This window comes from Zonotrichia albicollis, chromosome 10 (assembly GCF_047830755.1).
Source record: "Zonotrichia albicollis isolate bZonAlb1 chromosome 10, bZonAlb1.hap1, whole genome shotgun sequence".
Classification (NCBI taxonomy): domain Eukaryota; kingdom Metazoa; phylum Chordata; class Aves; order Passeriformes; family Passerellidae; genus Zonotrichia; species Zonotrichia albicollis.
In genome coordinates, this window is record NC_133828.1 from 20857994 (window position 1) to 20885660 (window position 27667).

The 27667-nt window shown below is 43.6% G+C and overlaps 1 protein-coding gene across 7 annotated transcripts in view; it reads right to left on the reverse strand.

The window, feature by feature from the left end:
* CCNYL1 (cyclin Y like 1) overlaps positions 1 to 27667 on the reverse strand; it is a 46798-nt gene that overhangs the window by 18387 nt on the left and 744 nt on the right. The window contains exons 2-10 of one of the 7 annotated variants that reach the window (XM_074548293.1): positions 27248 to 27366; positions 26074 to 26201; positions 23919 to 24531; positions 23574 to 23718; positions 22447 to 22895; positions 21241 to 21325; positions 5822 to 5896; positions 3534 to 3568; positions 1798 to 1898 (exon numbers count right to left, since the gene is read on the reverse strand). In XM_074548293.1, the coding sequence (XP_074404394.1) occupies positions 1798 to 1898; positions 3534 to 3568; positions 5822 to 5896; positions 21241 to 21325; positions 22447 to 22581 (431 nt within the window). In that variant the 5' untranslated portion in view covers positions 22582 to 22895; positions 23574 to 23718; positions 23919 to 24531; positions 26074 to 26201; positions 27248 to 27366. Of the gene's footprint in view, positions 1 to 1797; positions 1899 to 3533; positions 3569 to 5821; positions 5897 to 18168; positions 18626 to 21240; positions 21326 to 22200; positions 22225 to 22446; positions 22896 to 23573; positions 23719 to 23918; positions 27367 to 27667 lie in introns of those variants that run through there. The other 6 variants (XM_074548291.1, XM_074548292.1, XM_026791639.2 and 3 more) reach the window with 6 other exon arrangements.

Genomic DNA, 27667 nt, shown 5'->3' on the forward strand with positions numbered 1-27667 from the left:
GCAGTGTTTATGGTTGAAACAAGGGGAGTTTGGACCAAATTTCTCCCTGAGGCTCTTTATGAACCTCAAGAACTGGAAATTCTTGGCTCAGTGAAGGTGGGTTTCTGTATAGTATTTAGTCTTCCTGGGTCAAAACAAAATAAGGACAAAATAACAGATGTGACCCCAAATCACATTATATACAGAAATGTGACATCTTGGTGCAATTTCACAGCAAGGATGATCACACCATCCACCAGGGTTCCATTGCAGTTACCACAAGGAGTCTTTTTCATTTGTGGGACAAAATTTGGCCTGCCAGCCCATCCAATGTCTAAGGTGGTCCATGCAGCATTGGGAGACTTTCTTTACTGACACCCAACATGACAATGATAAGGGAACAACGATGTAGAGGGAAAAGATCTGTCGGTTGATACAACCCCAGTTGCGATGACAATGTTAATACATGGAAAAAAATCCAGAGATTTGTAACAGCTTCTGCCACAGGCAGCTGCAGGAGCAACCCTGAAGCAATTGGATCAAACGGGGTGTTAACTGAGTAAGCACTCTCGTGCTATCTCTCTGGCACTGAGCAATTTATTAGCTGGTGTTCAAGGTGTGAGACAGGTGACTCTGCAAAACAGAGTGGCAACTCATTATCTTTTGTTAGGGCATGGACATGGATGTGAGGAATTTGAAGGAATGTGTTGCATGAATTTGTCTATCATTCAAAATCTATTCATGAAAGCACACAACAGTGAGAAGATGGAGTGGCCAGACTCAGGGAAGAGAATGGGTCATGGCTGGGGTGTGTTCAGTTGATTTAATCTTGCACCAGCATGGAGAGAATTTGTGAAGAAAGGTGTGTACGTACTGATTGGTGTCACAGTCCTTTTAACATTTGTGCCACGTCTGCTTTAGCGTGTCCGATGGCTGATGGATGAGGCTGCCAAAGGAGTGGTTTTGGTTCAGAGAGAAGGGGGAGATGTGGAAACCCAGGGCACTGGGAATATTTCTCTGTCTGCTCTGGGGTCCCCTGACCCCCAGGGGAGCACTGACTTTGACCCTCATTCATGGAGAAAATTTCCTAGACTTCAAATAGACTAGAATCCACAAAAGTGTGAAACAGATTACAGAAAGTAGTGTAGGTGTATCACTTGGTGAGAAATTTAGGTTTAGGGATTTTTAGTATGTTGTGGATGGAAGCAAGATGGAGAGCACAGGGTGTTGTCCTGGGTTTCTCTTTCATGCTTCTTCTTCATGGGTTTGGGTGGCATTTTGTAATTGGGCAGAAAAGTCTGCACTGGGGGCTCTCTGGGATCAGTTATTGGGTTAAAAGGGAAAATAATCTAGGTGTCAGTTCTTAATTGGATAATTTAGCCTTAAAAGACCTTGTAAAAAGAGATTGTTGGCCATTTTGTGCCTTCTAATGAAAAGCTGCCAGATCACAGTAGTGAGAGTTTTACTGATAAGAAATAATAAACGCCTGAGTCCCAACATGAATTACTGTCTCAAGTGCCTTCAGTGCAGACCCAGAGAAACCCACAGCCACAGTGCTGACACACTTCTGCACTGCCTCAAGTGCACAATGAGAACAGCTTTGGAACAGGACAGCTCTGTGACTGAAACAAGAGCTCCCTCCAGCAGTCAATTACCCAGAGCTCCACACCCTTTCCATGACCAACCTGCAGCAGCAGTGCTGTGCTTCTCTCATTTCAAGGGTGTAGCTGCTTTGGAACAGACAAGACCCCCAGAAAATCCCAAATAACCCTTACAATGCCACTCTTACAAGCCCTTGGTGATGAGAAGGGTCCTTACCACTTTATTGTGCTTCTAAGGTTAGGCTGGCTGACGGTGCTGTCATCTATAAATATTGTTGAGCATGAACTGTATTTTTTTGTAAGCTGCCCAGGAGAAACCTTGGGGGAAAAAAAGAAAACAAGAACTGAAATACATTCAAGAAGAGGGATTCTGTAAGCTTTTGTTTAGCACACTGCATTCTGGCTTTACACCTCAAGTGGTTGCTACTGCAATGTAAGCTACCCTGCAGCCATCTAGTTCCTTTGTCTAAGATAAATTTATAAACCATCCCTTGTAATACACAACATGATTTTAGATAATTTACAGCAGAAACAGCTGAGCTAAAGCAGCAAGTCCTGATTTCCAGTTCTCTCCCATTCCATTCTCAGTTAGTGTCTCAGTCTTCCCTCTGTGATGTACTCTATTAGGTTTCCCTGTGACTCCACCTTCTCCCTTCTTTTACACCCTACACCTTTCCAGTTTCTGGTTATCCAGTTTAACATTTGAGGGTTTGTCATGTTACCATTTCAAAGAAAAAAAACCTTTTCCTGACACGGCTCCCTTCACACATGTCTTGTTTAGCATCTGCAATCTGGAAGCAGAGTACTGCTATTACCCTTACTTTTACCATTATTATTTAGAGCTAGTAATATACTCCATCATCCATCCTAATCCTGACCATTCTGTACTGTAAGAAATCCTTCAATATAACCCTACCCAGGCTTCCCTGAGCATTTGCAGAGAATGCCTTGCACTAGAGGTAGGACATCATAATTGAGGGAGGAATTTCAATCAAACAATTCAAGATTCATTAGTTTTCACCACAGTTTTTTTAAATGCCTGGTCTAAAATTTGAAAATCTTCAATATGAAAATGCTGACACCCTTCAAAATTCAACAGCTGCCTGGGAATATCTCCCATTCCAGCTGAAGTTTGCCAGCAAAAACACTCCAATCACACTTCACCTTGGTACTGGCAGAGCAAAGCTGGAATTATATTAAAGACAGAGAGAAAGAAAGAAAAGAGAAAAGAATCAACCCCCACTCCTTGCATTATCATGCAAAATAAGAGACTTGAAATACCATTATCTTACCAGTACTTTATCAGTAGACACTTTTGATATTTTTAAGCTTTGTTACTAACTTCCATTCTTACCTTTACTAGCCAATTATTTTTTTATCCACCTATTAGGGACATTCCATCTTTTTTGTTTTGGCTGTTTTTTTAGTAAGTGAAGTTCCAAACCAACTAATATTTGTGGAAGAAGCTCAGAGCGTAATTTCAGATTTTAAAACTAATGGAGAATCACTTGATTATCATACTGATGATATTTGCTCATTATTCTCTTTTCACACTGGATACACTTTTTAAAATAAGTCCTTTTTAAAATAAGCAATACTCAAGCAGCAAATCATTCAAGACTTGTCATCTTGGCTGAGAAATTAATGCAGTTTTATTTCTTGTTTAAAAAAATACAGACAGGTTGGCTTATATTTTCTTTGTTACTGTTCTGAAATACTTAAAACTGACCAAAAAAAATTCATTTTTATTCTTTTGAAATCAGCCATTCTATGCTTTGTGATATTGGGCTTGCTTATTGCTTAGAGACAGGCAAAGATAATTCAGTTTTACCCTTCTAAGGAAGATTTGGAACATGTGTAAGATTATATACCTAGAACTACTACAGTTGTTTCCTTGAATTTGTCTTTGGCCAAATATCCTCATATTATTTACACAGAATCCAGTTTACTTACATGATTTATATGGTTACTCTTCCTTTTCTCTCGCACTAGAAAGAAGGAAAAATAATGTGAACTGAAAGGTTTCCCAATTTACATTCGATAAAGCAATTCTATTAATCTAGTTTTCTAAAGTATGGGAGTATTAAAAGTTTCAAATTTTATTTTAGGTGTCTTGAAAAGTAGTTTGAGGAAAAGATACCATGTTTTATCAAGCTAGTAAGCTACATACTCCTTCTGTCTACCCACATGTTCATTTAGGAACAACTACTCCCCATCACACTAAGGGGAAAAACGTCTCTGCTTTGAACAGATGCTGTGGATCATGAAAACCAGGAGGATTTCAGACACTTCAAACAGCCAATGTCCAACATCCAACAGCAAACAGAAGCAGAACCAGCCCACCCTGAGCCTGCCAAAGGCACACAAGGAGGAAGTGAGGTGCCCAGCATTATTTAGCTCTCTCTCCCTCCATTACAGAAGGTAAAAGGGTATTTCACTGTACAGAAGATGCTGGCACAAGCTGTGCACCTATTTACCATACAAATGCAACCTTGTCATTTCATCATTTTAAACTGGGTTAGTCTTTCAAAAGAGACTGCAAGGTTAAACTTGCAGCTGTGACAGCAGAGTGTCAGGGAGAGCTGCACACATGCACAAAGTATACAAATGTGACCTGCATGGACAGGCACCTCTCCACAGTTCTAACCTCAGATCATCACCACTTTTTAGCAGGACACATACCCTTACACTTTTAGAAAAACTGACAATTGGAAAAGAGTATCCACATTTTTTTAGTCTTTTTTCATAAATCAAAACTCATAATCCTGATAACATCTCACTGAGAGAGAACTTATAGGTATTAATTCTGCTTATTCTATGGAAGGTCAACTAAAGTAGAACAAGGGGCATTAGAAAATAAGTTATTCTGCCTGACTTCTCCATAAGAATTAATTAATTTAATACAAACTGCAGAGAACAGTTTAATAGTTACTACCTCACCTAGAGAACCCATTTTCTGCATGAACACAAATCTACACAATTCAATACATTGCACTTGAAGAAATCCAGGTGAGATTTAGAAGCAATACTACCCCAAGAAGGCTGTTCTCGTGGCTGGAGCATTTCAGAGCAGGGCTGGAAGGCTGCACAGTGACTGCTCATGAGCTCTGGCAGTGTGAGCTGCACCTCCAGCACTGCTCCTCTCAGAGGTGTCTGAAATGAGCAGTCAGGCCCCCTGGCTGCCTGAACACCGACCTCAGAGGCCCCACAAAAAAAGGTCTGTGCATCTCTTTGATATCCTCTCCTCTGGAGAACTGGGCTAGCCTTGTTCCCACTGCTCACAGATTACCTGAGCCCTGCAGAGGGGATACAACTGACAACTCTACCACTTGCCACAAGACTGAAGCACGACAGCAACTGACAGACCTGTCAAAATAATTATTTTCTGTGGCAAAGCTGCGCCAAGTTAAAAGACACACTGCAGCTTTCCATCAACACATGCAACCTCAAGTGCATCACTTCCCTAGCAAAACAGTGCTTCAAACAAGAACCAGCCATAAAAGCAACAGAAGCATTTAAAAAAGATTAAACAGCTGAAACTCTGTTTTAGTTGCAACTTCAAAATGTCCTATTGTCAGAATTTGACAAAAGAATTTTTATATGTGCAATATAGAAATGCCTCCACTTTTTAACAGCCTTTTGGAATGCACAAGCTATGGCAATTGTTTCAAAACTGAGTTATGAGAAAAACACAGGATGTGCAAAGAAATTGAAAATTGAGTTATTACTTAAATACATGATCTGCAAAGAAATTGAGAATCCCAATACATCTATATAATTAAAACTGGGATTGGAGAATATTTATCCTCTGAAACTATTAAAACAGTTTAAAACAACATATTCAAAAGCAACCAGACTACTGGCTTAGGCTTATTACTTATTACAGAAAAATTAATTTTTTTTCAATTACAACTTTCTTACTTTAAAACAATTTTTGAAACAGTCCTTGGTCATTAAAAAACCCACCATTGCTTGAAACTTGAATTACACTAATGAAGACAGCCTTGCTCCTTCAGACTAGTAAGAACTGCACTCTGAAATCTGATAGTTAAGCATTTTAAAGATCAAGTGATTTAAAGTGTTAAGTAAAATAGTCTACAAACAAGTTTCTGTGTAAATACATAAATTACTAATCCCTATGCTTTGAAAGAATTGAAGCACTGTTCTTGAGCTGTTACTTTTGGTTACTTTTCCAATTTTTTCATTTTCTTTGTTAAATTGGAAAAAAAAACTTAGCTTACCATCTGTTTGTGACTTGCTCAGGAAAATTGTGCTTGCTCTGGGATGATCAGATGGATTAGATTCCAAGGCTAAATCTGAGATAGGAAGGACAAAAAAAGGGAGATATTTTTAATAAAAGATAACTGCAACAATTCCCACCCATCCTTAAAGTTCTCAAGCACAGTAATGGAAACATGACCAAACCCATGCAGACTGGGCTGTCTCCCTGAAACAGAACTGTACTTTTGCCAAGATGAATAAAAATTTTACGTTTTTCCCTCTGAGAAAAAAAAAAACAAACTGGACAGGGAGATCTCAAAAATCCATTTATCTTCAAAAGTCAATCTGTGCCCCTGCATGTTAGGGTAGCTGGCTGTGGGACATGTGCTCAGTAGTGAGCAGAAAGCTAGAACTTTATCAAGAGAAGAAATAATTTTAAAAAATCATACCAAAGCAACAAAAATTATCACTGCTGATCTTTCCCTCTATGCTTTATGTACCAAATACAGCAGGAAACAATCTCTGTGGTCTTACAAAAGAACCTAATATTTACAGTGCTGATAAATATCAAAACATGGAGCTTACACTATTCAGTTCTTTTGGAATTTCAAATAAACCTTGTAAAGCTAAAAGAGAGTTACTGAAGAACCAAATGACTGCTTTAATCCTTTGCCACAACAGAGCAGCGATGGCTTTAGAAGAGGATATATACTCCCTCAGATTAAGATGGAAGTGATCACAAAAGTTTGTTGATGAAATTGTGAGCATCATGATGAAATTCTGAGCTGCCTTAGCTCTGACAGCAGAAACAGCTGCTCTGAGGAAGTCAGGCTACAGGCACAGTGACTTATGGAACACATGAACAGAATCATCTAGGACTGTGATGCTCTAAGTCCTGGGAAGAGCAACCTGGCATCCATGTACAGTTGTCACTCTTAGGCCACGCCAGCCATACAAGCACACACACTCCTGCATGAGCATTGCACTCTGAACTGCTCAAGCTGGGACACCAACACAGCTGCCACACCCCTAAAAAGAAAAGCCAGCTAAGAATCACCATCAACTTTTAACTAAAAAACCCATAATCTTTCCTGCACCCAACCAACAGAGCTCTGCCAAACCACAAAGTGCCTGGGTGCTGCTTTTGACTGTGTGAATGTTTGTGCCACAGCCGCCGTGCACCAGCAAGGGAATGGAACTGCACAAGTGCACGGGTCCCCAAAACTCCTCCTTCCAGATTCCCACTGGGAATGCACAACACTGCTGTCCAGACATCCATGTTTTCCACGCACTGGGCTTTACCACACTGCTGATCTTGGCACTGCTCCAGGATGCGGACCACTGTAATTTTGGATCTCTACTGTTTAAGAAGCCGACATCTGTTCAGGACCACCAAACCAAGACTGTTCAAAAGGGAATCCCCTCTCCTCTCAAAAAGACCAGAGTCAGCCATGAAAGGAGACCATCTTGTAAAGTTTTAAAAAGTTAATTTACAAAACCAGTATTTCCATTGTCACCGTACTGTGCTCATTCACAACACACAGTGAACAGATACCTGAATTTATTCATGCAGTAAAATGTAAAATGTCCTGGCTTAGATGCCCTAGAGTGGAATTTGCCTCACAACTCATACCTCGAGTACTTCTGATACACAGTTGATTCTCTGAAAAAATAAAAAACCCAGCATGCAATAGCATGCCATATTGCCACATTTTAAGTACCACTTGTAGCATCTTAACAAAAAACTTGTCCACAAGTCTGACAAGTTTCTAACACTGATTTAACAAAATCACATTTAAGAGACAGTATACAGCTTCTAATGCTAGCACTGCATTAACAAACTCAACACAAACAGTGATTCAGAAGTGGAAGTATTTTGCCAGCCCGTAAGTAACTCAAGTATCATCAACAGGCCAATCAAGACTGCAATATGCAGACTTAAAATACAGATTATTATCAGCAAGTTATGATGCAAACAGAGCAAATGACTGAGAACTTACTTATTTACAGTTCAGCAGCAACTTTTAGAATAACTGGGTAAGTCAGGTTAGGACGACTCTCAGAGGTCTCCAATTCAACCTCTTGCTGAAAACAGAATCAGCTTTTGGTAGAACATGAGGCTGTTCAAGGGTTTACTGAGCTGAGCCTTGAAAACTTCCAATGAGGGTCCACAGAGCCTAGATCACCTTTCCCGTTTGGGGACTAATGTCTACAGGGCTATGAGACTCACTATAGAATGGGAGGGAAGAGCTTGTAGGACTGTACAAGTCTTGGGCCATATTTAGGGAAAGGCAGCAAGGAAAACTGGGGAGGAAAAAGCACAGGAAAACTGAAGGAAAAGGGCACTGAAGTCAGTAACTCCTAACACAGGACTCTGTGTTTCTCCTTGCTGAATTTCATAGGGTTGGTGTTGGGACAGCGTCCAGGTCCCTCTGAATAAGCAGCCTCCAGCACACTGCCTGTTGGCTGTCATCTGCAACTGGGGCATCCTCCATCACCTCCTCCAGGTCACTGATAAACATTAAGCAGGACAGATGCTTTCTTTCCCAGGGAAGAGACAATACAGGATAACACCCATCCTCCCTCGCCTCATTAAAAAAATACACTACTATCTTGACTTCCCTATGGTTTTGATTTACTTTGAAACCACGTGACTTGTTAATGCTCAATTCTTACATTGCTTCTGCCTCTCGTTGTGCTCTGCCAGTCCCTGTATCCATGCCCCTCACATGCCAGAAATCGGGTCTAAGACTAAAAGCACAAGAACGAACATAACCAACTTTTATCCCAGACAAGATGTCTCTGCAATGTCTCTTGTCATTCCAGCCAAGAAGATCCACAGCACTGCAGCACGCACCGAGCGACACAAAATTGACAAGGCCACATGAGTCAACCCCCTGAGCCAAGCAGACCCACACGGTTAAGGAGAGGAACAGAACTGAAAGGATCATAGACCTCACTGGCTCCAGTTCCATACTGGTTCTGCCAGACACTTTCTGCTGGATGAAGGCAGGTGTATCAGCAGCCACAGCACATTAAACCCACAACACAGATTATACAACCACAGTTAAGGTACTAATAGTCCAGGACACATCACACAGTTCCCAGTATGAAATCCCACCAGAAATGATCAAGACCAACTGTAGCTGGGTTTGTTATTCCAGGATAACATGGCCCGAGCAGACACAGTGTACCTGCTTTGGTCTGGCAAGAGACTGCAAAGAAAGATGCATTGAACAGACCACCTTCCCGCAGCTTTCCCCTTAGAAGCTGCCAGAGAACTTTAACCATCCTGCCTGTGCCATTTTCCCTGGACAATGCTTTTTTCTAAGCAATGGAAAAAGCAGTCATGTGATTTGCTCGTCCTGAACTGCCAATGTTGCTCATGAAGTACCAAAAAGCAACAGCAATACAGCTGAAGGAAACATAAGGCAAGAGGCAGATAAGGGCATGAGCAGAGGTAAAATTTAATGGGAAACAGCAAAAGAAAAGGCAGAGGAAGAGATAAATCTGTCTGCAAACAATTTGACTCACAACCAAGCACAACTCCTAATACTTCATCCTGGCAGCACTTATGAGTCCAAAGCCAAGATACTAGCCCTGAAGGGAAGAGTAAGTCCTGAGTAGGAGCTGCATCAGAAGTTGTATGACAGAAAACTCAAGCTTCACAGTAAGCTAACAGAAAAAGAAAGCATGTATGACACAGGGTAAACAGGAATAATGGGAATTAAAACATACAGAAACAAGAAAGAGAGAAATTAAAGGATGATATAAAAAGCAAGAAAACAGCCCCAGAACATTTTTGTTTCAGAGGCTATTAACTCAAATCAAAACACTTTCTATCAGACCCTCACACTTACTGATAAAGAGGTAAGCCACCAGAAATTAGGTCTATGAGAGGAGGACAACAATGCTGCTACACAAGGGCCCTTCACCAGTCCGAGAACAGTGTGTTAAGAACAACCTTCCCCCTTATTTCCCTGCATGCTCAGAGCCATTTACTCATGTGTACTACCAAGCTGGTCAGATCCCCCTGAGCGTGCTGCCCCGTTCCCCCTCTGAGGAATCCCTTGCAGCTGGCCTGCACTGCAGACAAGCCCAGCCACCTCTGCTGCTGCTGCTGTGCACACACAGTCCCCACAGGACAGCACAGCACAGCGACTTTACAGGCAATCCTCTGCCCCAGCTCAGCATCTTGCATCCTTTCCATAACACAAAATCCACATGAAGACTTTATCCATGCCATGTCAGAATGTGTGTAGGTTTTAGGAATTTATTATGCTAGCTACTTATCTATGGTTTACACACATCTATGGGTGACTTCTAATTATTACACACACATTTTACACATTGCATCCAGCTACATGTATTATCCTGTGAATAAAGCTGACAGTCAAAGACGACACTAAGTAGCAGCCCTTTGACAATTTCACTACTCCAGAACAATAAACTATTGCATTTCCTTTAACAGTTTTAGCCTCATCCTTTGCTTCGCTAGACAGCAGTAACATTTTGATACAGCACAACTTTAAAGCATTAAATAAAACAATACATTCTTTGCTGTAAATTGTGTTTTGTCACTTGCTCAATGACTTACTAGCTGTGACTAATGCTTGAGTTCCCCCTAAATTTCATTACCTTATACTATAAAGATGCAAGCCACTTAACACTGCCAATAAAGATGTAAAAAATAAAACAAATTAGATGAGCAAATCTGCCAATCCATTTCAGAAAGTCTGTTATTCCTAACAATAATTTTATACAAAATTATTTCCCCTTCAAATTATGTTACTCTATTTTTTTTCCCAGAACCTTTTAGGAAAAAGTTACAACTCTGGTTTCTACATTTAACCTGCTTTGTTTATTTGTCCCAGCCACTCCAAATGCACCAGAGAGGCCAGCACACATAGCCTGCTTTCTATTTGCAACTCTCCCTGTTGAAAGATTGTTAAAAGATTATTTCTAAATATTGTGAATTTACACAATGGACAAAGAAGGACATTTTATAGCTATTTAATAGAAATCAATTAATTTTTATGACACTACTACAGAAGCAGTAATATCATCACCAATACCCAGCACATATCTAAGTACACGCTGCTGTTTTGGAAGGATGCAGAAATCACTTCAATATACAATACAACAAACTCTTAATTAGGAAGGAATTATTTGCTCTTTTACACCACACTCCAGAGCTGGAATGGAGAAACTGACAGAGTAAACATTTCAAATTTGCTATTAAAATCAGAAGACTTTAGAAAGCAAAAATGCAGATAAATATTAAACACTGGATGGAGACCACCTAGGGTTTAAGGAATCTGTAAATTTCTGTGGACTAAAAAAAAAAAATCAATACCATATTAATATGTGTTCTTTCATCTCTCAAAGTGCAGGAGTAAGCACACAAGTCTGTACAGCCTCCCCAGGGCATCCCAAAATGTTCCTATTGCATCCCGTTCACAGTCCCTGCTGGGGAAACACGGCTGAGATCTCTTCCACACAACACAACACAACACAACACAACACAACACAACACAACACAACACAACACAACACAACACAACACCACACCCACCCTCCCTTTCTGGGACCAAACAGAGCCAGAAGGCTTCCACACATTTCCTGATGTACCTGCCAGGGTTACAGGCACTTCTACAGATTTTAGCCAAGGCAGGGTATCAGTGCCCCAAATTCCACAGGAAAAGCAGGACAAGTTAAAACAGCAGTAAACAAGATGCCCCTAAGATTTTATCTTTGAACTAGTGGGAAAACAGTAGCTCATAAGCTAGATTGTGGAAGTAATTAATGTTTTGTTAGGGATGTGTTCCTGTACTGCATTTAATTTAGGACCATTTAAAGGACAAAGAGAAAGAATTAGTTCTATGCTGTCACTTTTTATTCCCCACACCGACCTTCACACATAACACAACTCTCTATCACCAGAGGTTAAAGTCAAAGTCCACAGCTCTAATTTTCTAACTGATAAGCCAAAACAAAAAAAAAAACCCCAAAACCAAAACAAAACAAAAAACCAACCCCCCAAAAAAACCAAACCAAACCAAACAAAAAAACAAAAACAACCCCAAACCACCAAACCATACCATACCAAACTAAATTTTGGTATACATTAAAGAGCAACCAAATTTTAGACTCTTAGATCCATGCTGACAATAGCAGGCATAAGGAAAGCCTTCCCATAACACTCTCACATGTTCTCTGCCTCGCTTCCAAGCCATGGTTCAGAAAGCAGAACAGGCAAGCACCACAAATTCCAGTCTCAGGCTGTGTCTGCAGGTGACCAAAGCAAGGCACACTGCAGGGTTTGCTGGTGTCACATGCCACCTGAAGGACTGGCACGTGGTACATTTTTCACCTCTTCCAATTGCTCGCATTTGCAAACTTCAAATGAAGCCTGGACCTTACCTGCAGTTTGTTCTGTAAATAACTACCCACATAACAAAACATGTACAAGAGCTTTACAGAAAAACTTGTTTTAGTCTTTGAAATACACTGGCATTCAGGAGTTTATTATCTGAGCCTGACTGACACATTTCATAAGAAGCCAGTGTTAGTTTTCACTAAACTGAAAAAAAATCAACAATGTTTGATTACTGCAACGATTTGAGATCTTTCCAGAACCCCAAACAGAAGCAAAGCTGTGCTATGCACACACAGCCCGTCAAACAGTGTAGAATGCTGCTTGGCTGTTAGGGGGATTTTTGTGTAAGCTGTCAAGGTAATCCTGATATTCACATCACCTGCAAGGAAGACCTTCAATTTTATTCACCTGGCTTTACTACGGATTTAAATACATAGCACCAAGTTTCTTTAAGTCAGTACCATCCTCACTTATCTCTTGAAATCAAAACATTTTTCTTCTGAAAACATTATTTTTCCAGTGAGTGAAATAAAAGTGCACATTCAAACTCTAGATGTAATGCAAAAAAAAAAAAACCCAGATAGGTTTAAAAATCTCAACATAAACTTGCTGGCAAGCATAGACAGATGCAAGGTCTGGGTTCTTCATGTTTGGTAGAATTTCCCTCCTGCCTCCCACAGTAACTTCTTCCTTCTCCCTGTATGTGGAAGAAGCACGACTAGAAATGTAATTTAATGTGCAATATGAATCTGGGAGGAGTAGGGTTTTGTGTTTTGTTGGCTGTGCAAGAGTTCATTCCCTGTTAGTCAGCTTTTTGGTATGACCTCACCACAATGATCACACTTGAGAGAACACATACTTCTAGCCACTGAACTTCTGTAGTTCTACATCTACCCTGCAGGTAGGAGGGAAAACAGCAAATCTCCTAAAGAAAACCAGCAGAGGATAAGGATGCTAGAGGTAAGTCACACAGAATCAGTTAAAAAAAAAAAAAAAAAAAGAAAAAAGTTCAGATTAAAATGAATTCAGTTTCCTTAGTTCTGCAAGCCTCATCAAGCCCCTCTGATTATATATTTCCTTTCAATACCTGTTATGCTGAAAGCCTGAAAAACACACCAGAAACACAAATCAGTCTCCCTCCACATGAGCTTCATGTACACGTGTTCTATACTTAAACTATTCTTAAAAACCTAAGGTTTACTTGCTTGCTGCAAAAGTCTCCAAGACTTACTGAAGAGAAAAAAAGGAGGATTCCTTAGTTGCCAGCAGTATCCAAGCATAAAAACAGAAATACAAGTATTATGCTGTAGCAAGGAATTATTTTATTTCAAATTCCCAATTCTATAGGTAAATTTCATTGCTGCTCCTTGATGTCTTTGTGATTCAGTGATTTCCACTACAGGTACTTCACAGATTGTTTCTAGAGGCCATGGCATCAAGCTTCTTAAGGTAACAACATGGAAGGTGTTTCAGGCTTACAGAAAGCCTGTGATCTTGACAAATATGAAGTATTGGACTATCTGCAATTGCTACAAACACCTCTGTAATGAATGCCTGGTCAGTTTTTGGAAAGGGAGACTGACAGCTATGGAGAACCAAGAGGGAGTCTAAGTTAGGTGAAAAACTCGGCGACTACAAGGAAAAAAAGGAGAGGGAATACTAAGAAAAGGCACCAGAGCATCATTTGGTTTTTAGATCTGGCTTCATGTTTGTCCAAATAGACAACAGTATTTGTCAACCTATGCAGCTACAAATCTTTAAATAGAGAGGTACAAAAACCAACACAAAATGGTTAAGTCTTCCCTGCAACAAAACTGTTGGCATTAAAAAGCTGATTCTTTGCACAAAATGTTTTAACTTAACTAACATTTTAACTAGGATTTAAAAAAACACCCAACAACAAACCAACCCCAAACTAAAAAAAAAAAATAAACCAGGAAAAAACCTCCACCCACATGCCTGAAATAAGATGAAATTATATAAGAGAAACAAATGAACAGTATTTAGACCTTCTGCAAGGAGATTTACAGAGAACCTGGTATAGACAACCAGATCACAGACAATCAATATATCCAAATATCTGTTCAACTTCAACACTGTTTAATAACTTCAGCATGCAGACAACCTGAAGCTTTCAAGAGTTACTCAAGGCACTAGCCAGGTAAACCTCACTTACTACACCCTCTTCAAAGTCCTCTTCCATTTGCTTTCCCATCTAACCTGTGTGTGATGATCACATCCCACTCAGCTCCTCTCCCGATCCCATATGCTGTTCCCTCTCATCCTTGACTGTCCTTTCCCAGAAAAAGGGAATGGAGAATGACTGTCTTGTCATTCTCCATCTCCAGCTATTCAGGTGAGGGTACCAGGTCACTTTGTCCCCCCACCTCAGTAGGGCAGCACTCGTCCCCATGGTTCAAGGCACTCAAACCTCTGCTCAAACTCAGTGAACAGCAGCACGGCAGGGAGATGATTTCAAGTACAAGTGAGAAACATCTGCCAAGCAAGGTCTCGTTCTAGTTTTATCCAAGGAACAAAGAATTTTTGAAGTAGTAGATATATGTTTAAACACAGGGATCTAGCAAGAAAGTGTCAGCCATAAGAAGTTCTTTCCCTAAATAACAAGAAAAAAATCTCAAGGAAAACAAAAAAAAGAAGCACAAAATAAAGATTAGCAGACACTCATTCGGAGGGGAAAACCCAAACAACCAAGCAAACACCAAACCAATCACCACAGCCCACTAAAGGGCACACTAAGATGAAAGAGCTACTATTACTAAAACTAGATAGGAAAGCCTTTGTGGTCAATGCAAACTGTGTTGAACTGTTCATTTAAGGAACACAATGCTCAGCTGGAAAGTCAGCTAGCTGCTTTAGATTCATGGTAGACTTTGATATTTAATATTAGCAGTAGGCATGAAACTTATTGGAAGAAATTTCTGTTTTCAAAGTTATGTTTATTCCCTATTTACTTAATCCAACTTGCCTTAGCTTATCAAGCCACAAATACAGGCTTATTTCTTGTTTGGAGAAAGCGTGCACCAAACAGGTTATGGCTCAGGATCTTGAGAGCCATAAAATACAAGGTCATGCTTTAAATTCTCTTAGTAGAGGATCTGACAAACCTTTCCTGTTTGAATTAACTTTTGCTGAAACATGAGGCTTTCAGTTTTACTGTGTGTTTTACCTCCATTCCACCTACCACTGCTTTTTTGTCATACATAAATACCACATTGTAGTTTATGTAATTCTCACATTTTAAGAAAGTGAGAATTTTTTGTTTCCTTCTGATCTGATACAGACAATCCAAGCAGTGCTGACTGGACAGTAGTGCCTGTTAAGGATAGAGTGCTGGAGAAGCTACAGAATAATCCTCACTAAGAGCACAGACCTGTGAGGAAGACATTCCACTTGCTATGGAAGAGCAACACAAAGCTATGAAACAACACAAAACAAAAAGGCCAAAGCTCAGATGGTAATTTCTGCATTCCTGATACAACCAAAACATTCAATTTTAGCAAAACAAGTGCAAAAGTACTTAAGACAGACTTTAGAACAACAAACAACATAGAGGTAGAAACTTAAGGAATGAAGCATCTCCATCCCATTGGGATGCCAGCTTTCAGATATATTTAGCTGTTTTCTTAGAAACTCCTAGAACTGAGCAGCATGGAAGAAAAATAGCCAAAATGATCTTGACATTTTTCCTTGCAGCTTTCTCTTTTCCCCCTGCCAAAGGATTCAAGATAAGGGCAGTCAGTAGGTTCTCACCCTCCCATTATAGACTAGGTTTGCATCTTAGCCTATGATCTTATGCAATAACCAACTACAGAAATACATTCTATCCCCCAAATGAAAACAATACTTTCTAGTAGTCAAGAGCACAGAAACATGCAGGCTGTCTGCATAGTTTGGGTATGCCAACAGCTTTTACATCCTACAGTTTAAGAGGAATAAGCATAGCTATCTGGTCTATTACAGATTTATTCTTTCATAGGAGGTACTAAATTAAACAAATAGCTGTCTCACTTCTAACTTCTTCATAAAGTCTGGATCATAACACTTGATTTCAGACTTCATAAGTAGTGCTTTACATTTTGAACTTCTATCCAGGGAATGCTTTGCAACATTCAAAAATCAACACAATAAGTTTTACTTTTAAAATTGACCATCCTGAATTTTATTTTAATAAAGGTATCAAACTTTGATACTTACTGCACACCTAAAGAGTTGTATCAATCAGAAAACTTCAAATATCATCTATCACTTGCAGCAGATCAACTTTGGAGGGCAATAGTGAATCACATACCACTGTAAAAGTGGTCTTTAAAATCATCTTAAACATATACCACTTATGCAATTCTAATTCTAGGATTATCTCCTGCCTGAAGACTCAAGTTTCTATAGCCACAAAAGTAAAATTTGTGATAGACAGCTAGTATCTTATTCTTGGACAATACACTCTTATTCAGGCTTGCAAATTAAAAAAAAATCAATAGATCTCTACTTCAAGGCCAGTCCTGAAACAGGGATGAGTTCACAATTAAATCTGTTACTTAGCACAGCTGACATGATCACGTACTAAAGATTCAAACAAATACAACCCTTATTCCTGAGGAGATTTGTTCAGCTTAGGCATTTTTGCTTGGCTTATTAGAATCTTTAGAGAGTTTAGCTCCTCCTCCCCTAATGAGTTGAGAGAGTTCTGTAATAATCTTCCTGCAAAAATAAAGGTTTATTTCTCCTAGGCAGCAAACATAATTTCTACTACTGCACAGCTGTCTCAGAGGAGCTCCAAGGGGCTGACTGCTCCATCTCATTTCTGGAACAGCTGCACCATATGGTGCTGTGCAGAACCCTGCAAGTTGAATAACTCCATTTCTGAAGGTCTCCTCACACTCTTCTGCAATGAGTCTTGATAGCAAAAATTTTTTTAAGTTGAAGAAGAGCACACATTACAGTGATTATTGCTATTGTACACACCGTACAGTAAAGATGTCAGGCAGACTATCTTTTTCCAAGCGAATCTTTTTCGCATAGGTGTGGTTATAATTGCAAAGATGTTTGTTAATTAAACTAAGTTTTGAATATCATGAGGTGCTAGACTGCACTGTGCGGCTGCAGCAGCAGCAGGAGCACCCCGAACCTGTTACACGCGTGGGGAGCCCCTCGGGCAGCACGGCCCCGCGGCTCTGCGGGCCCGGCAGGAGATGCCCACAGAGCGGCTCTGCGAGGTACCAGCGCTCCGGGCGTCACTGCGAGCCATCTGAGCAGCACACACGTACCTTCCCATGAGTCCAAGGAAAGCAAACTGGGAACACCGAGAGCTACGAGACAAGGAGCGCCGGTGTCATGAGTCCACAGTTACAACCCCGCACAGCCAGAGTATAAATTACTCACGTCCAGCACGGTGATGTCATATGCACACAATCTTTGTAATTCTTAATTCCCTTACTCCCCACACACCCTCTTCCTTCCTCCTGTTCAACAGAGACTGGAAATGCAGCAGCTTTTGCCATCTGCCCGAACACTACGGCCGAGTCACGACTCCATAGTTAGGGAGAAAGGAGCAGCCAGACTTCTCCGCCTCAGCCAGGAGCACCCGGGGGCTCTGCCACGTTCTCCTCTTGCTCCCCGACCCCCTCTGCGAGATCCGGGCAGGGCCGGGCGCTGCCCGGCAGGGGAGGCGCTCCCGGCCCGGGCGGGGACTCGCCGAGCGGCCTCAGGCTCGTCCCGCGGGCGGAGGTCCCGGCCCGCAGCCGGACCCACCGGGGCAGTGCCGGCGCCGTGACAGCCGCGGGGAACTTTGGCTGGGGCGCGGCGCGGGCCGAGCCCCGCGGGGCCGGAGGGACCGCGCTGCCCCCGCCGCCGGACAAAGGGGCCGCGCCTCGGGCCGCCGGTGCCCCCCGGGTGCCCGCCCGGGCGGAGCGGGGGCACCGAGGGCACAGGGATGCGGTGCCCGGCGCTCCTCGCCCGCCCGCCGCTCACCATCCGGGAACTCCCGGTCGCTGATGTGCTGGAGGTGGGGGCCGCCGCCGCCGCCGGGATCCGAGTCCCCCGACTCGGCCTCCGCCGACCCCGAGCCGCCGCCGCCGCCGCCCGCTGCCGCCGCCTGGTACGCGTCCGCCCAGCGATCGGGCCCCGGCGCTGCCCCTCCGCCACCGCCGCGAGCCCGGCTGAGCTTGGGGCTGGCGTCCGGGGATACGCAGCAGGTGACGGTGTTGCCCATGGAGCTCGGAGCTCCCCCGCCGGGCCCCGGCTGCGCGGCTCCGGGCTGGGCCGGGGGAGGGGAGGCGGGCGCAGGGCGGGTCGGAGCGCGGGGCGGGCTCAGCGCCTCCGCCCCCGCCCCGGCCGCGCGCGGCCCCGCCCGCCCCCACGGCCGCGCGACCGCCCCGCCGCCTCCTGCACGCGGCGAGCACAGGCCTCGCGCGAGCGCTCGCCGGAGGGAGCCCCGGCCCCGCCCCGCCGCCGCCCAATCACCTCCCGCCGCGGCGCCGCATGACGGCCGCTCCGCCAATGGGCGCGGGGCTCGTCACGCGGCCGCCGCCGCGCCCTCCCCCGGCCCGCGTCTCCGCCCTCCCCGCGCCTTCCCCACGCGCACGCGCGCACGCACGGCCGGCCGCGAGGCCTCAGACGCCCCCCCGTGGCCACGCCCGCTCGGCCCCGCCCCCGGGGGGCTCGCGTTGGCCCGGCGCGCACGTGCCGCGGGCGCGCGGGAGCGGCCGTGCGGGAATGCGGGACAGCGAGGGGACGGCGAGGGGGACAGCGGGGGTACAGCCCGGAGGGACAGGCAGGGCACAGCCACTCGCAGGAACACGAGCCACAACGCCCGCGCTGCCCCGGCGGCAGCCCCTGCGCAGCCCCGCGAGCTGCAGCAGCCCGTGGCCGGCCTCTCCCCTCCCTCTAAGGGGCTGGAGGGCTCCCGGGCCGGGGCAGCCGCTCGCCGGGCGCTCCGCTCCTGCCGTGCGCGGTACCAGTCCGGGAATGCCACACTGCACGGGGCCGCCCGCATCCCCAGGGAGCACTCAAAGTCCCCAGCAGCTGCGGATTCGCTTGCTGAGTTTCAGCTACCTGAGAGCTCCTCAGAGGACTGGAATGTTCAAATACACTCCAGGGAAGATGGATTAGAGGGCGAGATACCCACAGCAGTCAGAGGCCCTGATAAAGGCAAACATGCATTGTTCTGCAATGAAACAACCCACTATCACTACAAAAATTTAACTCTGCCCCCCGATAAGAAGAATGGCTCTGCAGAAGACTTAGGAACACACAAAAGTATTACAAAACTCTGCTATCATGCTGGCAGTTATTCCAAAGATAAGCAGGCTCAGGGTTTTACTCCATTTTGTAGGAAAAATCCCCATGTTGGCTCTCCCATGTGATGACAAACACGGGAGTTTTTGGGCAAACCATGTGTAGTTTCTTTGAAGAGAGGAAGTCAGAGATGCTGTGTTTCCAGAATTTGTACAACTTAATCCCAGGCACAATAAAATGACAGACCAAATGATTTATAGTCTTATATGAGGATTATTCCCTCAGACTGATGAATGATACCTTTTCACTTACCAGCAATTTCTCTAAACTGTGTTAGCTAAGCCTGTCTGCATGCTACTGACAGTTTGCAAAGCCTTGTTACTCCAGAGGAATCTGACCTTGCTGTGGATTATACCAGGGCCTTGGGGAAGATTTGCTTTCAGCTCTTCCTGAACCACTTCAGGCCAACTGAAGTCCTTCTGCAGCCTCTGCACTCTGCTTGGAAAGCTGTAGGCCAGCCAGTCCTGCTCCCAGTTCTAGGAAGGGCCAGGGTGGAACAGGAGAGAGACCTGGGCCAGGGAGGGAAAAAGGGGTTTCATGCAAAATAGCCATTGAGAGATTGGTGTTGTCTTCCCTCTGGCATTGCACTCACTGATTTTTTTGTTAGCATGGTGGGAATAAGAAGCTAGAGGGTTGCTGTGACTTATTGAAGTAATTAATTCTCAAGCAAGAATAAGAGTTGGCTTGCATCTGCACTATTTAATATGAAAACTGGCATAATTTCCTCTTGCACGAGAAGAGCAATCCCTTCCCTCACTCTTTGCACCTGGCTGACTATTTTCAGAAGCTGGAGAGGCTGAGCAAGCTGCACTCCTGCTGCACTGCTGGGCCCCTTCCAGGGGCTCCATGCCGCTGGAGGTGAGCTGCTCCATGCAGAGCCGTGCAGGGAGGCACAGGCAAACCTGCTCAGCTCAGCAGGACAGCAGCCATGCCCAGGGTCCGTGCCTAAAGCCAGTCTGTCTGCTCCTGCAGCCGTGGGCTGTGGGGCTGCCTGGCTTCGGCAAAGGGCGCTGCAGCTGAGCAAGTGCCTGGGGCATCCCAGCAGCAAGCTGGGACCTCTACTGACTCTCAGCTTTGGAGCAGCCTCGAGGAAATCCTTTGCCAAAGCTGCAGTTTGGGCTGTGGAAAATCCTTGTTCAAGGGTGAGGAAGTGAGCAGGAGTGGCTCACTGGGCAGCTGAGCACCAGGACCCAGCCTTTGGGGCCAAGAGCCAAAACCCCACGTACTTGTGCCGATAGGTGAAAAATGCTGGGAACTCAAGAGTGGCCGGAGTGTGTGATGTGCCTCACTGCTACTTGGGTGTGAAGGTTTTGGTTCCTCTGCCTCACAGGGGCTGAAGTTTGCTGTGGGTTTCATACTTATTCTCAGTGTGTAATTCTGTAAAGGGGGAGAGACGAAAGCTGCTCTTCCCCTGCGCTACTGCTGTTGTGGAGTATCAGGATTTATACAAACCTGCAGAGGGAGGAAAGAAATCAGTAGTCTGTTTCCCTGTGAGGACTTATTCATGTAGGTCTTAAGCAAGAGGAAGCTGAATTTAATCCCTGGAAGTCACAGAAACAGCAAACTGTTCCACCTCCTTGTCATTCCAGAAGTTAAGCTTCCGCTTCCACATACCTCAGTACACCAGTAAAGAGTAATTTTCCATATCTGTGCATGTTTTCATTTAGCTGCAGTGATGAGGAATATTCATTTCCTGCTCCATTTTGGCAAAGTAACTCTTAAAGTCTTAATTCAGATCTGACTTACCAGGATAATATGACAAAACCTGTTGTTGTGTGTATTTTCTGCAGAACCAGGTGATCCTGTTAATAGGTGTAGTCTGAACAATGCCCTGCAGAAATGAAACACATTATCTTTTACTTAACATTCTATTGACTTACTGCTATAGCAATACACTGAGTACCCTTTATCGTGACTTGATACTGGTCCTGGTTCTCTTCCTATTTTCTGTCTCATCTTTCTACTGTTCTGCTTGATTTACCCCAGTGAATCATCAGACAGTTCCCATTATTAAAAAAAATCAGTTACTTTGATGTTCAATGGGCAGATCCACATTTTGCATAAGCAGGCATTTTGGATGGCGGATCGTGGCAATACTGAATGCCTGAGCTGAAAATAGCTTACTATGGACTGTTGGGATTCAACCTCTTTTCCTCCTGCCCCAGAAAGAGATGTGTGTGCCATGGGACTCTCAATTACCAGCCCTTGTCTCTGAGCAGGGCACTCACTGGGCAGCAACCCTCCTGTGCTTCAATTTTCACAAAAAGGAAAGTAACTTTCAAAAATGTGAGAAATGAATCCTAATTTAAGCCCTCTCAGGAAGTTTGTTGCAAACTCCAGGAGAGCCCCACACAGCCTTTAAGGAAGGCCAGACAGCACCTTGAAACAAACCCTAAATCAGATTGTGATGACAGCCAAAGCAGTAGTGACCTCTGCTACTAATATGCAGAGATTAGAAAGACCTGTGGTTTATTCTGAATATGCAAAGGACCAGACTTGCTCCTCATGTTAGTCTAATGAGGTCAGAGGAGCAATACCCTGCCAACCACTAAATGCAGCTTCTGAGCTATAAACTTAACTATATGTGTAATTATTTGCAGGATGCATAATAAATGAAGACTACCAGGCTTGACACGATTAATATTAGTGCTACCAGCTGTGTTTTGGCTTGTGGGCTTGCAAGGGGAGGTAATTCTGTCTCTTTACTTGGCCCATTTGCTGAGTACATGGGAGCTGCTGTCTGCTTGCACTTCTCAGACAAGTCTTTACATTTCCTGCAATGGTTCCTCGTAGGCAGAGTGGTGCAGGTTTTTAAGTCCCTCTCTGAAATCTCAGCACTTGCATTCACAACCACACAACCCTGTTGTCCTTTGCCTCATTATGCAAAACCAGGCTTCCCTTCATCTGCAAGCAGCAGTATCCCTAAGAGGAGATGTCTGAAGCCAAAGTTACCAGCTTCTTTATGAGTAATAACTCTTGAAAAATTCCCAACTCCAAGCATATGTTCTTGTCCACACCAACTGCAACAAGAAGATGAAAGTCTTCTAAAAGGCTTGAAATGAAATTGCAGAATTTCCTGTAAACCATCCAGCTTCACAGTCACCATCAGTCCCAGAAATGGAGAATGGCTTGTTGCACACACTTGGTTGTGCTTCACAGGGCCGAGAATCTTAAATCCAGTAAACTCTGCTGTTATCTTCACCTTGACTTGGTACTGCACATGCCTTTCCAAGGCCATGCACCTCCTTGCCTGTCTGCAGGGTGATGACACCAACTCTGGGATGTGTTTTGTTCAATTTCTCCCTTCTTAGAAAGTGTCACAGCTGGGGGAGGAGAGCTTTCTGATCTTACTTGGATAACTTGGAGAAGAGCCAGGGCTTTGTCTTTTCCTGGAAATGTAACTGCAGGAAGAATGAATCACCAGGTTGAACCTGTATAACCAACTGAAAACAAAAGCTCAGACTTCTGTGTCTCACTTGGAAATAATCGGGGGAAAAATAGGCATCCTGTTTTGAAAACCACTACCAGCTGACAGGACAAAAATGTTGCACGTGTGATGTCTTTTGAAGCTGACAAGTAACCTAAGACTACAGCCATTTAAGGGAAAAATCCCTGAGCAAAACAGTAGCTAGGGAAATAGAATATTCCAATGTTTGGGGGAGAAAAGTAACCAGGGAGGTTATTCAGAACAGCCAAGGTGGATTTTTAGTAGCCCTAATGTTTCACGCACTATTAAATCCCCTGTACTACCTTGGCTTGCAGTGAATACAAGCAAACTAGGGCTGGGGAGCTGTGTTTGATAGCGTAAGGACAGACTGCAGTGCTGCTGTCATTGATTAAATCCCTCCTTTTGCCTTTGCTGCAATCTAAGATGTCATTACAGGCAATGCAGAAGCTGCTTGGCTGGCATGCGAGCATCTGGATCGCTGCAGGGATACCAACAGCACAGGCATGTGGGAGTAAACCTGTCTTTATCTTCGCTTCTCTCTTCTGCTCCTGCCTTTGTTTTGTCTTCAGGTAAAATAAAACCAGCTTGACAGTTACCAAAGACTAAGTTCATGATAATGGAGGCTTAGTACCTGAGAAAATTTGAGATGAGCTGGAGGCAAGACGGAGGCCTGCAAAGCTGTACTTTGGGCTAGCAGAACCACCACTTTGATTTATCAAGTATTAGACATAGCTGCAGAAATAGCTGTTGCTGCAGGTCAGGGAGACAGATTTCTTCTGTGGAAAAGGAAAATGCTTTTCAGTATTTTAACACAAACTTTAACATTAATATCTTTTCTCAGAAAAGTCTAACTGTGCTTGTGTAAGTTCTGCAGCAAGCTTATTTAGGGTAACATTCTGCAGTTCTAATTCCAACTCTGGGCCACCAAAGTCTGGACAGCGGTGCTAAGGGACCCTCCTTGTTAGTTTTAAGGTACCTGAAATTGTTTAGACTCAACTCTTCCATCTTCTCTATCGTCTGATGGATTTTCTTTCTAAGGACTCAAGAAGAGAAACACTGACAATACCATTAGAAATGACACAAAATCCCCCACATCTTTCATATGCTTGGATTCTTTCTTCTTTTAAAAGGGTAACAGCTGCACTGAGGGAAATGCTTTTGTATCTATATGAATGCTATAGCTGTTGTCTGTGTGTTCATATAATTGTTTTAAAATTGTTTAAAATTAGTTGTTAACTAGTTTTAAATTAATACAGTGCATTGCTTGCACTATAATCTCAAATTGCAAAACACTGCACCTATAGACTATATCATAAATTTCTCCACCTAATGTTAACCTTCTAGATCCATACTCAGACTCCACAAAAAGAAGGTTTTTGTAGCATTTTCCCTGCTCCATGTCTGTTCCATTTCCCCACCACAGCCCTGTGCCCCTGGAGTGCTGCTGGAGCAGCCTTTCCCATGTCTGCTCACGTGTCAGTCTTGCTCCATGGTTATGGACTCTCCCCTCCCAAGACCCAGCACCGGCATCTCGTGGCCTGGAGGTTCAGCAGCTGGAGATGTGGGTAAGGCTGTAGGTCTGTGAACATCTGAAAGTGGGGGGAGGTTTCCAGCAAATGAAGTGCAATTGGAAATCCAGTGGTTAGTTGTGAAGAAGAGCTTTCTCAGTTTGCTTTTTGTTCCTTAACTGAAACTTCAGAACAATGTCTGCTTTCAGACCTGCAAGGCCCTCGAGAGCTCACTCACATAATTCTAATAAAAGCTAAGTGATCCTTCTGCAACAAGACATTTAAATAAACGTGGTGATTATATACGGCAGTTTATCAAGAGGCAAGGTTGAAGGCATAAATGTACTATTACTGATAGGAACAATTCCCTTTTCAGAGGTTCCAGAAACTTCTTGTGTTTCAGCTCAAGCACTTATGAAATGACACATCTTCATATTTTTGATCATTACTTCCACTGTTTAATGTAATTCTGTGTGTAAAGGAAATGAAATGCTAGATTGGATTATACATTTATTTCAAGATTTCACTTTTTTTGCAAGGATCTTGCAGAAGCATCAGGTTCTAAGGTCTACTGATAACCCACCAGTTTCTGCAGAAAAAAAAACTTTTCATTTTTAATTCACCCCATCAGTTTCAAAGATGGTCCAAATCACTTCAAGCTGAGGCTGTCTCGATTCTGCAACCGCAAGCTGTCATCAACCAAATTAATCTCTGCTTTATTCCCTTTGTATTTAACAGCAAGTGATTCACCACCCCATCTATTTTACTGATGTGGAGAATCTGGAAGATTCTTCTACTGGTGAAGATGAAAATGTAAAACTTGTTAAATCATTTCAGTGCTAGTCATTTGAATGGCTCCTTACAATGATACATAGGGAGAAAGACTGCTTTCTTTTCTGGGTTTTCCTCCATGCTTTGTGCTAGCTCTTGTTCACTTGGTTGATGAAAGCTCTTAGCAAAACAGATCTTTGCCCAAACTTTACTTCCAAGACAATTTTCATATTTCAGTGGAATGACAACCAGAAGTAGCTGCTGTTTATTTCGGGAGGAAAGGATTAAGCCAGAAGTTTCCACACAAATGCAGAACAGAACCATTTAGAATAAGGCATTGCTGTCACAGGGTTATCAACAACACAGGTTTCTAGATAGAGTTTAAAAAAAATCAGATTGTTTCTATTTATAACTGCCTTTGCCTTGGTAACCAGAGACTGTGTGAGGGATGCAGTATTTTCCCATCATGGATGTCTCCAAAATCCATGCGCAGACATGCAGTGCACTCAGTGTCTGCAGAGCTACCACAAGAACTGGCACATTCTTTTCTAAGAGAGGATTTTACATACTAAGCAGCAAAGAGAAGATTGCAGTAGGAGTTATATTAGTATAGATTCTAAATAATTTGTACTCATTTCTATCTTACCTACTATGTTCTTTGATCTTTTAAGTATTTCAAGGACCGCTGCACTTAAACACTTTTTCTTAATCACCCCGAGCAGCTTACCCAAATCCGAGGTGGTGGGATTTACTCATAATTGGCTACATTATGCCTGCTTTATCAAGTGGTTGAATGAGGTAAGAATGGACTTGAATTGGTGTTTCTTCATACTTTAAATCATTCTTGCTTACCTTAAAATCAGCTGTTTCCTACTTCACAAGATTACCTGCAGCTTAGGTGTCCTTACAGCCCTCTGCAGTGCTCAAAAGCCAAACCAGGCTACGTTCTCACCACTGCACTGCTGTGCTGAGCTTTAGCCCTGCTGGGAGAAAGGCATTCCAGCTCTGGATATCTGTTTTAGCCACAATTCTGTGTTGTTGTGTTCTTCTTATCCTTTTACTGTCAGGAAAGGTAGAAGAAACCAAGTGTGTCTCTCTGCCACCGTAACACCCAGGTACTCCATTTTATTAGAAAATGGATGTGGTAAAATGAAGAGAAGGTAAACACAGGCTCAGAAATCAGGGCCCTTACTGAACTTCTAGTGGACTTGCTTCTCTCTTAATAGCTTCACTCCCCAGTTATGATCTGGAAAGTAATTTCTGATCTTCTGTCTAAGGCTCCTGGAAGTCAGTGGCAGAGCAACATTGTCAGGGAAGAAGGGGAAATATTTCTGGGAAGCAGGGCAGGATTGGTAGATTGCTGCGCTCCTGAGATATTCAGGGATATCTGACTAATAAAATCACACTATTGGGATAAAAGCACTCACTGCATTGTCATCTTAGGGAACAATACATTTTCACATGCAGCCTTTTTTTACTCTAGTTGCTATTCAGCTAGACACTTGCTCTTATGAAATACTGCAGGTGAAGAAAACTCATCTGGGGACAGAAAGGAGGCAGTGGGAGCACTGGAGCCCTGCCTCACTCCTCATATTCTGGTTGGAGATCCCAGGGCTGGCATATGGTGCAGGAGGTGGAAGCTTTGTGCCATTTGGGAGTTTCCTTCTATTCGCCTGCTGATGTAGTTTAGGCAGAATGTAGGTGACACAAAAAGTCATTCAGAGTTCTTGTTTCAAATGTAATGACTCTTGCTGCTTTTTTTCCCACACTGCCTATATAAATAATTAAAAAAATAATCAAGATAATAGCACAAGCAATTTCAAACTCTCAAAACCGGGAATAGTGGGAAGGGACCAGCAGTTTAGGACATAAAACCACAGAAAACTGAATCATCACACCTGTTCTGGCATGTTTATAGGGAGAAGTCTGAGTTGCCATAAGACAAGTATGGACTGGTTTTGGGCAAGTGAAATTTTGGGTTCCATTCTTCTACAGGAGCAGAACCCTAAAAACAGGCTTTACTCACTGTTACCCCTGTGCTACCCGCAATGATCCTGCACAGAGATTTTCACGAATCCTGAGCCACTCGACAGGTTTTAGATGTAACCACATTTGCCTTTGACTGCCAGACAGATTTGCTGGTCCCTGTGGGAAAGAGAGGAGATGTTCTCAGGAGCTGGTTTCCCCACCTTCGAGGGGCCGGCCTTGCCTCATGGGTGCTGTTACCGGGAGCTGTCAGGGTACAGAGCCACTGGAGATGGGGCAGAGAAGCTGTGTCCCCCGCCTCTGCCGCCCGTGCTCCTCTCGGGGCTCAGGAGGTGGCTGCAGGCACTGCGCCTTTCTGTGGGGCTGTGCCTCCAGGCAGCGGGAGCATGAGAGCTGCCAGGACACTTCCTCGGCTCTCCCATGGCCTTTAGCAGTCTTTGGAGCTAGTTCAAGTAACACA